At 36.7% G+C, this 13,684-nt stretch overlaps 1 protein-coding gene across 1 annotated transcript; it reads right to left on the bottom strand.

Annotated features, from left to right (window-relative positions):
- Nucleotides 1–352: 352 nt before the first annotated feature.
- LOC130987014 (myosin-2-like) lies at nucleotides 353–11,844 on the bottom strand. The gene is made up of 25 exons (XM_057910569.1): nucleotides 10,719–11,844; nucleotides 9,900–10,001; nucleotides 9,679–9,822; nucleotides 9,448–9,598; nucleotides 9,312–9,339; nucleotides 8,826–8,994; nucleotides 8,657–8,720; nucleotides 8,534–8,547; nucleotides 8,355–8,439; nucleotides 7,695–7,798; nucleotides 7,276–7,414; nucleotides 5,573–5,691; nucleotides 5,276–5,428; nucleotides 5,093–5,182; nucleotides 4,700–4,777; nucleotides 4,384–4,542; nucleotides 3,633–3,788; nucleotides 3,134–3,339; nucleotides 2,917–3,052; nucleotides 2,622–2,751; nucleotides 2,355–2,459; nucleotides 2,182–2,279; nucleotides 1,431–1,631; nucleotides 701–1,137; nucleotides 353–619 (listed from the first exon to the last, which is right to left on the bottom strand). Exons 1-25 carry the CDS (start codon nucleotides 11,130–11,132, stop codon nucleotides 577–579), a joined length of 3,525 nt encoding a protein of 1,174 aa, XP_057766552.1. The 5' UTR covers nucleotides 11,133–11,844; the 3' UTR covers nucleotides 353–576.
- Between the last annotated feature and the right edge of the window lie 1,840 nt (nucleotides 11,845–13,684).

The raw sequence follows: 13,684 nt of genomic DNA, 5'->3' as shown, positions 1-13,684 counted from the left end.
AGGATAGATAAAAAAAAATCAGAACCTATTACTCTTACGATAATTCAACTTTTCAACCAATCTTCAATATCTTCCAAGATCGTTAACTCTTGTAAGTTGTATATTCGGAACCATTAAAGTGTTGCACATATTTATTAGCCCTCAGAAAACAAACATTGTATTTCTTTATTATTTTGTCAAGTTAATTTATTAAATAATGAAAAACCCCTCTTGAAACCTTGCTAGAGTTTTCTCGTTAATCGTGTTTATGCAGAAGTAGAGCCCTTCTAAGATATCAATTTCAGATTATCTTTTACTTGGATTTCCAATTTCAGAACCCTTCTTAAGTTGTAACATATAATTTGCACAAAAATAGAGCAGCCTAATCAAACGGCTCTTAAGAAGGAAAACACAGTATCATATTACAGACGGAGTTGAATTTATTCTGTGTTGTTCCTCTAGTTTATTTCCCTCGACGGGCCTTCTATAGAAATAGTTTCAACATACTAACCATATACAACAACTAACATCTATTACATCGTTAACAACAAAATTCATGTTATATACAAATATCACATGCACCAGGCATACACCTAACTAACGTAAACTGAATCGATTCCGTTGTGTGACAAGATCATTCCTGAAAAGAAACATTTCATGGTCACTGCAAGTTTGTTTATACCAACGACATTTCATAGTCATAGCAAGTTTGTTTACTTACCATTTTCGACGAACTTTGTCACCATCAGTATGCCCAGGCTTCTGTGATTTTGACTTTGCTTCCTTTAGTCGACCCTTGAAATCTGTTTTCCATGCTGCGAACCTGTGCTTTAGATTCTGCAGTTCATCTCCAGGACTTATCCAAGGTAGATTCACTGATTTGATCCTTATAATCGCCCGAGCTTCATCATCAAACTTATGTTTTTTCTGCTCAAACTCGTTTGCAAGAGGAGTAGCTAAATCTAAGCCACACTTGTCCTCACATGTAGCAGCTATAGTACCCTTGTCGGAATATTTGACAATGGCACCAGCACCAGGATTCTCAGGAGAGGCATCCTCACAATCATAAAACCGAGGAGATTCAGTATCAGAGGATTTTTCAGATTGAACGCTACTTTTCTCAGAACTGATACTTTTTCTTGCGGTGGCCAAACTCATCTGCAACAACGAAACAACTTAATCAGTAAGGACAAACTTGTTTACTCCATATTCAGTAAGCTTTTGGGGCCTGTTTGGAACTAATAATCTGTGATCTGAACTTTTGGGTATTGTACCATTTCTCCTCTGCAAAAATAAAAGATATAGAGACCAGACTATACCTGTAATGGCTTCATACATTCAATCGAGTAAAAGCATGATAACAGATATATAAGCTAATTATCCTGCATGCTAGACATACGTTAAATGGCTTCCAGTCACAAAAAGAAACCAACTAACAGCTAATAACTCACTTGTAATGATGCCATCTGGTTGTGCCACATCTCCTCCATGGATTTCATCTTAGACTCATATTCCAACCACTTTGCCTCACACTGTTGTAGTTGCTCTCTCAAGACAGCATTTTCTCTTTCCTTTTTTACAAGAGTCATTTCTGCTATCACTAAGCGCTTTTGCAATTCAACAGCAGAAAGTGACATTTCTGTTTGAACATCCTGCTCAACAAATGGAAGCTCTGAAGTTTGAAAGTGTATATCAAGCATAAAAAAGACGTGGGGACATTGGTAGCAGCATGGATTGACTTTTTGAGTACCTTGTTTTCCTTTCTTTCTTAAGAAGTTTTTTTTTTTTTTTTTTTCTTTTATTTTCATTTGTTTATTATATTATATTTATTTATTCATTTTGTTTTCAGTTTTATTTCATGAGAAAGAGGAGTTCAGAGAATATATCAACACAAGCAACATCCCTTGTATCCACAGAGGAGACAGGGCCTCAAATTTCACCTATTAACACATAATTTTCTTAGATTCAAAACAGATGTGAATACAAGATAATAATATTCTATGAATAATGTTTTAAGTTGTCTATACAGATGCACTTTGGCATTTAATAGATGCCAAGTAAATTGAAAAAGTAATAAGAGAAAACAGTACTCACATACCATGCAACTTTACAGATTGAATGAAAGGAACTGAATTTATATGACACGAGAAAATAAAGATGTAATGACATGATGGCAGACTTCCCAGGCTTACAATAAAGTACCTGCATTTCAGAAATAACCTCTGGTTCTTCACTGACATTGGATTCTTCCAAATCCTGACTGTTACTAAAATGTCTTCGTACCATCCATCCACGAATTACTGCACAAGAGAATACATTCAAACAGAAAACTTCATTGGAATTCATCATCTACAACTAAAAGATTGAAGCTTTACCAGATTGTATTTGCACAACTGCCTCATCCAGCTTTTGTCTAGCAACCTGCTTCTTTAAACTAAGTGAAGCAATATACTCTCTTCTCGTGATTTCACCACGGACATCTGCATTTATATAAATGTTACTCTACAAAAAAATCATTGTTGTAATGCACAGAGGGAACAGTAATAGAATTCTTTATGGAAGAGAACTACATCTAACAGAAAATATTGGTTCTTATTTCAGGGCTAGAGAAAATCATGATGATCCAGAAGGTGATGGCTTACATGATTGCAATGTGGTACTTTCACCCTTAAGTTTGTGAAAATTCCGATGAGCAAGGTAACAACGGAAACATTTCTGTATCTCAAGAGTACCTCTCAGAATTTTTCTTCTAAAATCTTCCAGAGCACCAATCTAGAGTCAATGACAATAATTAGACAAAACATCACCAGAACTTAAAACAGTAAATAAGGAATCTAGAAATACTTCACCCTTTGAAGTATAAAAGCAAAAGTGTGAAAACCTAAACCATGAAAATGTATTAGAAAATTATAATCTCTAAAACAAAGACAGAGTCACCTGTCCAGCTCGGAAGAATAACTTTGTATAACCAACTTGGTACATTTCAGGTTGGATATCAAACTGCTGTAGAACGGCTATTGAGGTATTTAATGGATCTTGGCATACGTTATTGTCAGGAAGTAAGATCCCATACCTAAAGCCACACCAAGATATTATGCCAAAATCTGAAGTAATTATAAGAAGTGAAGCGTACATGAAAGTAGCAATAGCTTACCTTCTTGTGAATTCTTGATGTGTCATCCGGGTTGGGTACCCAGATCTTGATATCCTAACAACTTCTAGAATGCCACAGCATCTAAGCTGATCTGATACAAGATCTTGCTCAAATTCACCAGGGACTTTCTTACTATTTGGTTTTATACAACGAACGAAATGGGGAGTTGTGCTTTCAAGCTGCTGCATTAATTTAAAGAGCTGGTCCTGCGGCCATAAAATTTCTAAAAACTTTTAAGAACATAGAAAGTATGCAGAGAAGTTCTGCAACATATATAACCAAAGAAAAATATGACTGTCAGTACAAATTTATACATGAGCACGCATTGTTTCAATTATAGGCTATCACATTGAAGAAGAATCAAATTCAAACTACTTTGTAAATTATGTCTGCAGAGTGCACTTTTCTTTTGGTTCCTAAATTACTCAAATTTCGATATGTAGATTTCGCCACAAAAAAGCGGTCGACCATGGAAAGCGAAGAAGAATGCTCGATGCACCTTGAATTTGGTTATAACACTTTGCTTCTGAGATGGATTAACTGCAGAGGCAAACGATTGAGGCAATTGGCTGTTGCATAATGAGAATAGTTGAATGATTTCAGAATGCAATGGATCTCTGTTCTTTTCCAGGAACTCCCCAGTGTCGTAGAGAACCTGAAATTAGCGTCTAATTTAATTAACAAAAAGTTTTGAATGTCAAATAGAAGAGATCAATGTGACATGACATGTCAACTGTCATGTACCAAAACAATACAAATTGAAAACTTCAATGCTAGCATACCATATATAAAGCATGTTGAGTAGAAAATGTTTGAAAATTAGCAAAGTGGCATACCAACGGGGCAAAATTTAGGTTTAATTGGCAGTTTATGGAGCAAGGGATGTCGACATAATTTACTCTTTTGGTATGCAAAACAAGAAGAGACAGATAAATAACAAAGATCCAATGGATTCACATATTGAGGAGAGACATCCGCACATGTATGACATAGCTGTATCAAAATTTAATAGAATTTACATTGTGATACAATTCTAGAAAATAACAATGAAATGGTCAACCAATCATGCCAATAGCTAACATTAGATTAGGTCATGTATGTGGAGAAGTTTAATGACATGAAGGTTCAAGGTTGTACGACCAAAATCCAATGTCACAAATTAATGATGCACGGATATCAGATCGAACATTGCAGCAATGATCCGACAGGTTTCTGTTGGAACTCCGTAAAAGTATAGCCATAGAACTTACCTCTCCAGCATAATGGCAAATAGTAAATGCTCCAGTCCCATCTCCTTTGAAACAATGATTAGCATTCAAGTGCTGTTTCAGCTTAGCGGCAAAAGTTAAACTTGTAGCTTTGGGAAAATTTGATTCTTCATCCAATAAAGATACTAATCCAAGAGGTTTCTGTTTCATAACACCAATGTGAACAATGAATGCACAAAATGAAAGAGAATGAAACCAACCATAGCCAAGTTTCAGCTTTGTAGAAGGCACAGATAGCTCTACTAAAAATGTGCAACACAAAATTCAATGAGATTCCCGAATATGGGAAGAGAAATACCTTCTCAAAGAGATTGAGACACTCTTGGTTATCTACAAAGTTTACTTTTGCCCAGTCAATTCCGTCCAACTCATATTCCTAACCAATAGAACAAAAATTCATAAAAAAAGATGTTCAAAAAATAAGAGTAAGCAAGCAAAAATTAGCAAAATCATTACATAATACAGTACACATTTCATATGGACCTACTCCGGAACATATAAATGAAAACCGATATATCAAAGAAACTATAGAGAAGTAAATATATCAAGTAGGACATATACCAGCGATCAAGAGAATGGATGAAATTAATTGCTTCATCTTTAGCAAGTCTAAGAGTGAAATCATTTGAAGTACCAAGTGACTCAGTCAATGCCATTTTGAAATTAGTGGAGTGTGTATAAGATGCATTACCTCCTGCTCAAGTTTAAAGAGATGTCGGTTAAAATGTTGTTGGAGCCTCTCATTAGCATAGTTGATGCAAAACTGCTCAAAGCTATTCTTCTGGAGGCAAGAAGTATGAAAAAAAAAATAAGAACTGGGACATTGTTCAAAATTATAAGAACCAAATGAGTTATAATAGTGAACACAGTTTACCTTAAACGATTCAAATCCATAAATATCTAAAATCCTTATGGACCTTCCACTGTGTTGCTTGCCCCTTGCAAGTGATATATTGATCTTTTGTACTAGCCAGTCAAACAAGCTTGCATGGATTAACTTGGCTAGTGAGTCTCTCGCATCAATTGCCTAAATTGGGTGGAGAAAATTCTTTGATTGAGATGTACTTGGATTGAGTTTCTAGACATGTGTATTAGAATGTGAAAGGACTAGCAATAAAAATGTGTCTCCCCATGTTCATATCCACGTAAAAGTGAATTTCAGCTAAACTACCTGTTGCTGCGTCAGCCTTTTGGCAACCTTATCCTTTCCAGCTTGTATGCTATGTGTTGATAGAGCATGCATTAACTCCGGAATACCACAGCCAATCAGGTTAGCAGAATTTTTAACAGCTGCGGATATAAGGAAATAACTCCAAATATCTTAGCCAAAAGCACCAGGTAAAAAAAGGGTGCCACAATAAAAGGACATAATTTTCTAATCTGTTTGAGAAGGAGGCGCGATAAAAGGCATATCAATAGGCGGTAACAAGTCAAATATCAACGAATATGAGCTTAAACAAAACTGCTAGGAGCCCCAAGTACAAGCATGTTGTAACTCCAGAACAAAGTTTCTTAAGAAAATAAGTCCTTGTTTGGTTTTTCAGTGCTTTAGAGTGAATTCTCCTTTCAAGCATATTTTTTAATTGAGATTGAGGTTGTATCGGTTTTCATATATTACAGTTAATAGACGAGTCATGAATATGACAAAAATATGGGTGGTTACATTTAATTTTCTCATTTTATGTGTTTACTGAGAAGTTGATAATGGACGGACCTTTATCAAACATCTATGACTAGAACAATTAATTATTTTAGATGATCTCTTATATAGCTTGAAGTTTTAGTAAGTTATAACTAAATCAAAATCAAAATGGTAGAGAATCTATCATGAAAATAATTTAGATATAATAATCTAATAGGATGCATAGAAAGAAATGGATTCAATGAAAAAAGAAAAACCTAGCAGCAAAAGAATCCAAAATTTACAAGTTTTTTGTTTTTTAGCCAATTCTTTAAAATTGTCAATTTGGCAAAAGATTTATCAATTTAATAAAATTGAGGCCAATCATTATTTTGGGGGCTAATCATTTTTTTTGTCCTTGACTTTTAGCGTTTTTCAGAAAATATCCCCAACTAACATTTTCACTTCAAAACCTTTAACTTTGGGAAAAAATTAATATATGTCCCGCTTGACAGCTTGACATAATCTGGCGACGGAATGATGAGTCCACTCGCCGGACTCTTAGGTGAATTGAAAAATAGGTCTTGGGATGTTTATGATGCAGAAAATGAAGAGGAAATGCCAAATGAGAAGGCCATGTACCGTGAGATAGAGGTCCTCTGAAAGTTTATGCGTTTTTCTTTGAGCTATTTGCTTTGCACATGTCGACAGTAGTTATTATAGGTTTTAAAAAGAGGCTTTGCAGATAAGGTTTTTATATAGGATTTTCCAGAAGTTAGGTTTTCATCTTCTGATTGTTGAATTGGGAACAGCATAGCTGTGGCAGGAGTTCTTCCTGTAAAGCTCATTTTGAGGTGTTTTTTTATTTTTTTTCGTTCAGTTACTTGCATTCCAGCTACCTTAACACTATAGCTGTCATACTTCAGGTAGAAAAAGAAAAAATCTTTCAGAGCAATATGCCCATACTGTTTATCTTCCAAATAATAAAAGTAAGCAATAACAAGTAATGCAAGGAAGATAAGCAATGTGGTTACGCAGTTGCAGAAACTGGGTTCAAAACAGCATTAGTATAACTTAAACGGACCTAATCAGGGGTTTATAGGGCTGAGGATGCTTCTAGTAGAAGTTCTTCAGTTTTAGAATTTCATGTGGACAACATATTATTTTTAGACAACTACTAGTGTTTCATCCCAAGGATAAATAAAGAACAAACCCAAATGAAAACAAGAGGAAGACAACTAATGTATAGGTACCTTCATCGGCAACGACCTCTATGTGGTTTTCATTGTCAATGACATGAAATGATATGTTTCCCAGCCACAATACTGCAGCTATCATCTCAAAGGCCTGCTCTTGGTCATCTTTGGATATTCCAACAATATTTAGTGCTTCCTATATTACAAAGAAACACTTTACAGGCATTAGTAAGACTTTAGAGCAGAAAAGAAAATATGCCATGATGAATTATTGAAGTACTTTCTTGAGTGACCAAATTTTGTAAAGTCACTTTAATCTAGAGTGGTTTTCTTTAATCCAGAGTCAGAATTCTTTCCGAGAAAGAATAATTCAAAACTCTTCAAACCAAAAGCAAGAAGGTTACTTAATGGAAGGATGATAGCTAAAGTAGTCGAAGGCAAACCCCATACACACATTTTGCCTTCTGGTACATTACCATAAGTGTAGAAAAATTCTGGGCATCATCAACGCCATCAATCTCTAAGCAATCACTCTGATTGAGATAGGTGTAATCACAAGCCCTTTTTAACCTCAATCTACCTGAAAAGGCAACAATTTGCGAAATGTAAGTGATAAACTATAGTAACATAAGGCTGGGTTAGGAAGTGCACTAATTCATAGTATATCTTATCAAGAATATGATAGCAATAAGAGTATTTACTTTTAGGTTTGAGGTGTTTATCTTATTCAGTAATTCAGCATTCTATTATTCCACAATCTTAAGCCTACCAGACCTCAGTCTTTCATATGAGACCAATGCAAGGAACAATTTTAGGGGCCACCATCTCCAATCTTAATGTTGAACAACCATAGTATGTTTCACAAAAACCACAAAGGCATTTTCATTATCATGGCAACATGCACACACCATTTAACGAATTGGTAAAAAGTTATAACGCTTACTACCAACCATCAATAAAGAACTTATAACAGTTTCTCCATTCTTAAAAAAATACATGAAATATTTGACACAAAAAAATAAATAAAAATGAACTAATCAATGAAGAAACTTGATAAGGTCAGTCACACCAAAAATCATTTTAAGTTTCCAAGTAGAGGACATCAATGGAAAATGGGGCCTAAGTTGAAAACAGACCTTGGAGACAAGAAGGTGCCCCAGCACAGAGCTGATAGAAAATATGGTAAGACCTCTCTCCTTGAGCCAACTGAACAACTCTTGACTGATACAATCAGATATTTGGTTCAAAATGTTAATCCATAGAAGGAGATATCGTCGAGAAGATACTTGCCATTATGTCAGATAGGCAAACATACCTTTTCAAGCAGGACTAATAAATTAATCCAGGAGTAGATGATTGACATGTAAAAAATGGAAAAAAAATAAGTCAGTCAGTTAATTCTTAAAAAATTCGATTAGGCATGTACAAGTATGCTTACAAGTCTGTATTTTAGCACCACAAATTTTTCCGGTAGCACTAAAATGGATTTCAATTAACTTCCCCTGAAACAAATTTGAAATACCATCAAATCAGGATTTATGTCACATAAACAAAAATTAATGTAGTATGTCTCCACAATTAGGACACTTTGAGCAGAGAGAACTTACAAACCGACTGGAGTTGTTATTCCTGGTTGTTTTAGCATTGCCAAAGGCTTCCAATATAGAGCTTGTTTGTAGAAACTCAGATTCTATTCCACCATTACCTCCACCAAGTGCAGCCAAATATTGCATTACTAACTTGGCTGTTTCAGTCTTCCCAGCCCCACTCTCCCCACTGCATGCCATTAAAAAATATCATTTATTTTTCAATAAGATATCCATATACACCGATCTATAACATAAGCAATTATTTTCTGCCAATTTAGAGAATGTTAAACCAAATGAAAGCAGTCTTTTGCTAATTGTTGCTTGGTTGGGGGTTCCTCATCCTCTGTACTTAATTTAATGTTTCCCTAAAAATGTTTTTGCTTCTTGTGTGTTATGCACCCAAAAGAAAGGAAAATAATTTGAAGCAACAGGATTCAAGAAACAAGTTACAGCATCAGAATGGAAGCAGTAATGCAAGCCGAGAGGCAGGAAACTTTGACAAACCTTATCACAATGGACTGGTTTCTTTCATCTGCAAAATTCAGAATATTAGCAAAAATAAATGAGATTTAACACCTCTAACTAGGTGATATGTCAATTATAAGGAGTATTCGAAGTACTTTAAGGTATTGTATAGTGCCTGTCATCATTTCATTGTATGCTTTGTCAGCAACAGCATAAACATGAGGGCTTTCGAGGAGCTTCTGTCGATAAGCGTTAACAAAGTCATCCCCATATAGCTGGATATCTTTGAAAGGATTGACTGCCACTAAAACGGGTCCTGCCTTACTCTAGGTAAAACATACACAAGAAATTACTCAATAGAGTAGACAAAATGCACACACTAAGAAAATGCTGGATCACCTCTTACATATACTATGTCTTGAGAAAATCTATAGTGAATATTGTGAAGAACTGAAGGTTCGTTCAAATAACTAAGTTGTATAAGATCATCCACCCCCTGAAGAATGTCGGGATTGGCAGGAAAAATATTCATTTTGCTGACTGTGGCAACCTATAACAAGAAGTATGTTAAACTCTTTCAGTCGGAGTCATCATAATTACAGTAAATTTAAAGGAATGTGAACTAACTGTTCCGTTTGTCAGCAGGACAGAGGCTTCATCGCCTGAAGTAGATTTTATTTCTCCTGATTCCCATGGGCCATTTTGTAGCCGGCACCAAACTTGAAGTTTCTGGAAAAAGTTTGGAACTAGCGGCATTAATCAGATCTATGTAGCACAACAGAATGTTAATATTCACAGATTCTAGCACTATAAATGACTCAATCATTGGTCTTGTTCTCGTAACCAAGATGATCTTAACTACCAATCTGAATGCCACAATTGTTGTGAATAAGAGTTCACCGAAACAAATATCATGTAAATCATATTGTACATTGGCTTACCTAAGCTTAAGTTTTAGTGTCAGAAGCAGAAATTCTACATACCCCGTCAAACAATAAAGATTGTGGCATATTCAGAGGCACAACTGGGACATAACAGGGCAAGTAATACTAACAAATGAGCTGCCACAATTTGGACTTTGCAGCACACAGAACAAGGTTCAAGCTCAGAGAAGCAATGCGTACTACTGACAAAAGATACTGAATTGCATATTTACTAAATAATAGGGGTGAAAACAAACCCTGAACTGATCAAGACAGAGTTGTTGATCCTTTTTTTACATAGGTTTAGAATATTACGTAATTTTGAGGGAAAAATAATCCTAAATAATTTATGTGATCCTCCCGATCAGTTTTGCTCCATTAGGCAACTGTTCAGATTATAGGAAACATTACCTACATGCACATAAATTAACCATATAAAGGTTTACTTCACGTCAAAAGTCATGATAAATCTCAAATCTCAAAGTAACAGTACAAGCATCACAAAAATGAAACAAACACATACCTGTTTGATAAAATACTCCATATTCTCGTTCCACTCGGACTCCCTAAAGCTCGACGACCCCAGGGGCAAGTTGGCAAGCTTCTCTTCCGACTTGGACTCATCTGAAGCAGCCGTGAGGTTAGGTGATTCCCCTTGTTTCATTTGATTAACTGTTTTCGCTCCAACACTCTTCCACCTAGATCCTTTGGAGTCTTCCTTGTTCGCATTACGAGTTGATAAGCTCAGCTCCATCACGGCTTCAACAATTTCAGGCAGCGCCGCCCGTCTGTTAGATGGAAGGCGAGTGCGGGAGGTCGGCCGTGCCGGGAGCGCCGGAGGCATGTCCTTGGGCTTCTGACTGTTTCTGCGCCCCAGAGAATCCAGCATTTCCTCTAAGGAGCTCCCAGTCATTGAACTTGGCGTAGTTGACCACATTTTTCCGCTTTACTGTCCCCTTATTTTTGGGAGGGAATTCGCCCAAAACCATCCAATTCCAATATGAATTCCTCAAACAACTTCGCTTTATTCAGATTTCGAACAATGTCTAGGGCGACATTGTCCAAAACATGGGCCTAAACCCTACCCAGAACAATATCCTAGAAAACCTTAAAATCAAGCTATCAAAGAAATTAATATGTATATGTGTATGTAATTGTGTATGTGCGTGTACGAAGCCAAAAGCAGTTCTTCAGGCGAAAAACATATCAAAAAAAATGAAAAACTGGAATTTCGACGTTGAAGATGGGAAAAGAAAAGGGAAAAGCAAAAAATTGAATGCAAATTAACGGAATCAGAGCTCGTCTGCTGTGCGAATGCGTGTTGAAGAAATTTGATTTATATAACAAATTCTAATAAAAGAAAAGGCATCAGATTTTCTGTATGGAAATATGAGAGTCGCGAGGATAAGGCTTCTTATGGAAAGAAACCTAAGAGATGGATCGATGGCGATCTGAAGCAACAGAGAAATGCTTCCATAAACACGGCATATTTTTTCGAATGAGCGTTAGGGGCTGTTATCGGGAAAATGAGGAAGATGCACGTCAAAAAACAAAATGGAAACGGAAAGAGAAGAGGAGAGGTTTCAAATATTTTCGAGGGAAATGAAAGCCGTTAATCATTGCCACATTGGAACCAAAATCAGGTACTATTCTTAATTTAAGTATGGCAAATAGTTACTGATTCAGGAAAAAATATTAACTTATCTCAAAAAAAAAAAAAAAAAAAAAAAAAAAAATGAGTATGGCAGATCCTAGCTTTCCCCCCAAAGAACTCAAGGAAAATAGTTTCCTAAAGTGAGGATGCAGCATGTGTTTTGTGTTTTTACTAAAAAAAAAAAAGGAAAAGTAAATAAATAGATAAAAGAGGCAAAATGATACATACATATTTTGAGAGAAAACATAAAATATATTTATTTTTTTAAATATTTAAATTCTATTCATTAGAACAATTTTACCGTTATACTACTTTAATATTAAATTTAATTATAATTCATAAAAAATAAAAAGGGTCCCACCCACCCATTGCGCCACAGTCGGCCGACAACTGCCATCGATCGTTTTTCTGCCACCACCGTACGCCACAGCCACATTTTTCAAATTATCCACCACCACCGATTGCCACAATTTACAACTCGATCAACCACCACCGCCGCTACCAATTCACAGTTGCACCAACACCACCATACATACTCGACTAGCGTCGAGCATCCAGCATTTGAGAGTTGCTTGACACTGAAGCGTCAAGCATCGAGTAGTTTAATTTCAACAATTGCTCGACATTCGAGTGTCGAGTGTGTCAAGCATCGAGCGTTGAGTGTCGAACATCGCGTGTCGAGCGCTGAGCATTGAGCTTAACTCAAATCTAAAGAGCTACCCGACGAGGTGATGAGAAGGTGCAATGCGACAAGGCTGAGGCGGCAAATTTGGAGAAAAAGAAAAAAAAAGAGGCAAGGATGTGGAAGCGCGAGATGGAGGCACGGCACAGTGAGGCAGATGGGAAAGGCGACATATTTATAAAGAGAGAGAAAAGAGTGGAGGCGCGACGCGGTAAAGCGTGGCGCAGAAAGGGGATGCGGCGAATCTGGAGAGAGAGAGTGTGTGTGTGTGTGTGTTTTTTTTTCTGATGGGGAAGGCGGGGATTTGTTTTCTGATGAGGGAGAGGGGGTTTGTGATGTGAACTTCGCCGGTGTAGAGCTGAATCTGGCCGGACCGATCAAATGATGACGCGCGGAAGACTTGGTATGAATAACGAACTGGATAAATAAACAAAGTAACAAAGATAAAGGATGGAATATCCCAAAACCCCTGAATCTAATCTACGAAGTTATCTAGAGAGCGGATCCCTAGACCCCAACGTATGATTGATGCAACAACTCGGGGATGCTGAATGACACACGACGAGGGATGATGAACTCGCTGATACGCCGATAAGTTGAATTCGTCTTGGCACAATCAAGAGGAATTCGAAGAACTCAAGAGAGATTAAATACAATTTCATATATCAAAAATTAGCTTCCAATTCGTCCAACAAATAACAGCCATATATATAGGCAAAAATAAACCCTAATCTAATGAAGGAAATAAACGTAAAACAAGGAAACTTAAAAATAAGGAAACTAAAGAAACTTGTTCCGCAAACTTTGACAACTCTGGCGAGAAAGCCAGCTCTGGAAAAATGCCAACTCTGGAAAACGCCAACTCTGTTCTGAACGTTAGCTCCGCTCTACACTTCAGCTCTGCTCTGGACTTCAGCTTTGCTCTGGACTTCAGATCTGCTCTGAACTTCAGCTCTGTTCTGGACTTCAGCTCTGCTCTGAACTTCAGCTCTGCTCTGGACTTCAGCTCTGTTTTGCTCTGGACTTTTAGCTTTGAAAGTTTACTCTGCTCTGGCTCTGGAAGTTTGCTCTGCTCTACAAGTATGCTTTGCTCTGCAAGTCTGCTCTGCTCTGCAAGTATGCTCTGCTCTGCAAGTATGCTCTGCTCGGGCGT

This window comes from Salvia miltiorrhiza, chromosome 5 (genome assembly GCF_028751815.1).
Source record: "Salvia miltiorrhiza cultivar Shanhuang (shh) chromosome 5, IMPLAD_Smil_shh, whole genome shotgun sequence".
Lineage (NCBI taxonomy): Eukaryota > Viridiplantae > Streptophyta > Magnoliopsida > Lamiales > Lamiaceae > Salvia > Salvia miltiorrhiza.
This window is presented reverse-complemented; position numbering and strand designations above follow the sequence as displayed.

What these genes read in the sequence shown, in the direction of transcription:
- LOC130987014 (XM_057910569.1), bottom strand. Translation starts at nt 11,132, where the DNA reads ATGTGGTCAACTACGCCAAGTTCAATGACTGGGAGCTCCTTAGAGGAA. An exon ending in AAGTACCACATTGCAATCAT is followed by an intron (nt 2,460 to 2,621) that starts GTAAGCCATCAC and finishes ATATAAATGCAG; the next exon opens with ATGTCCGTGGTGAAATCACG. An exon ending in GACAAAGTTCGTCGAAAATG is followed by an intron (nt 620 to 700) that starts GTAAGTAAACAA and finishes GTTTCTTTTCAG; the next exon opens with GAATGATCTTGTCACACAAC.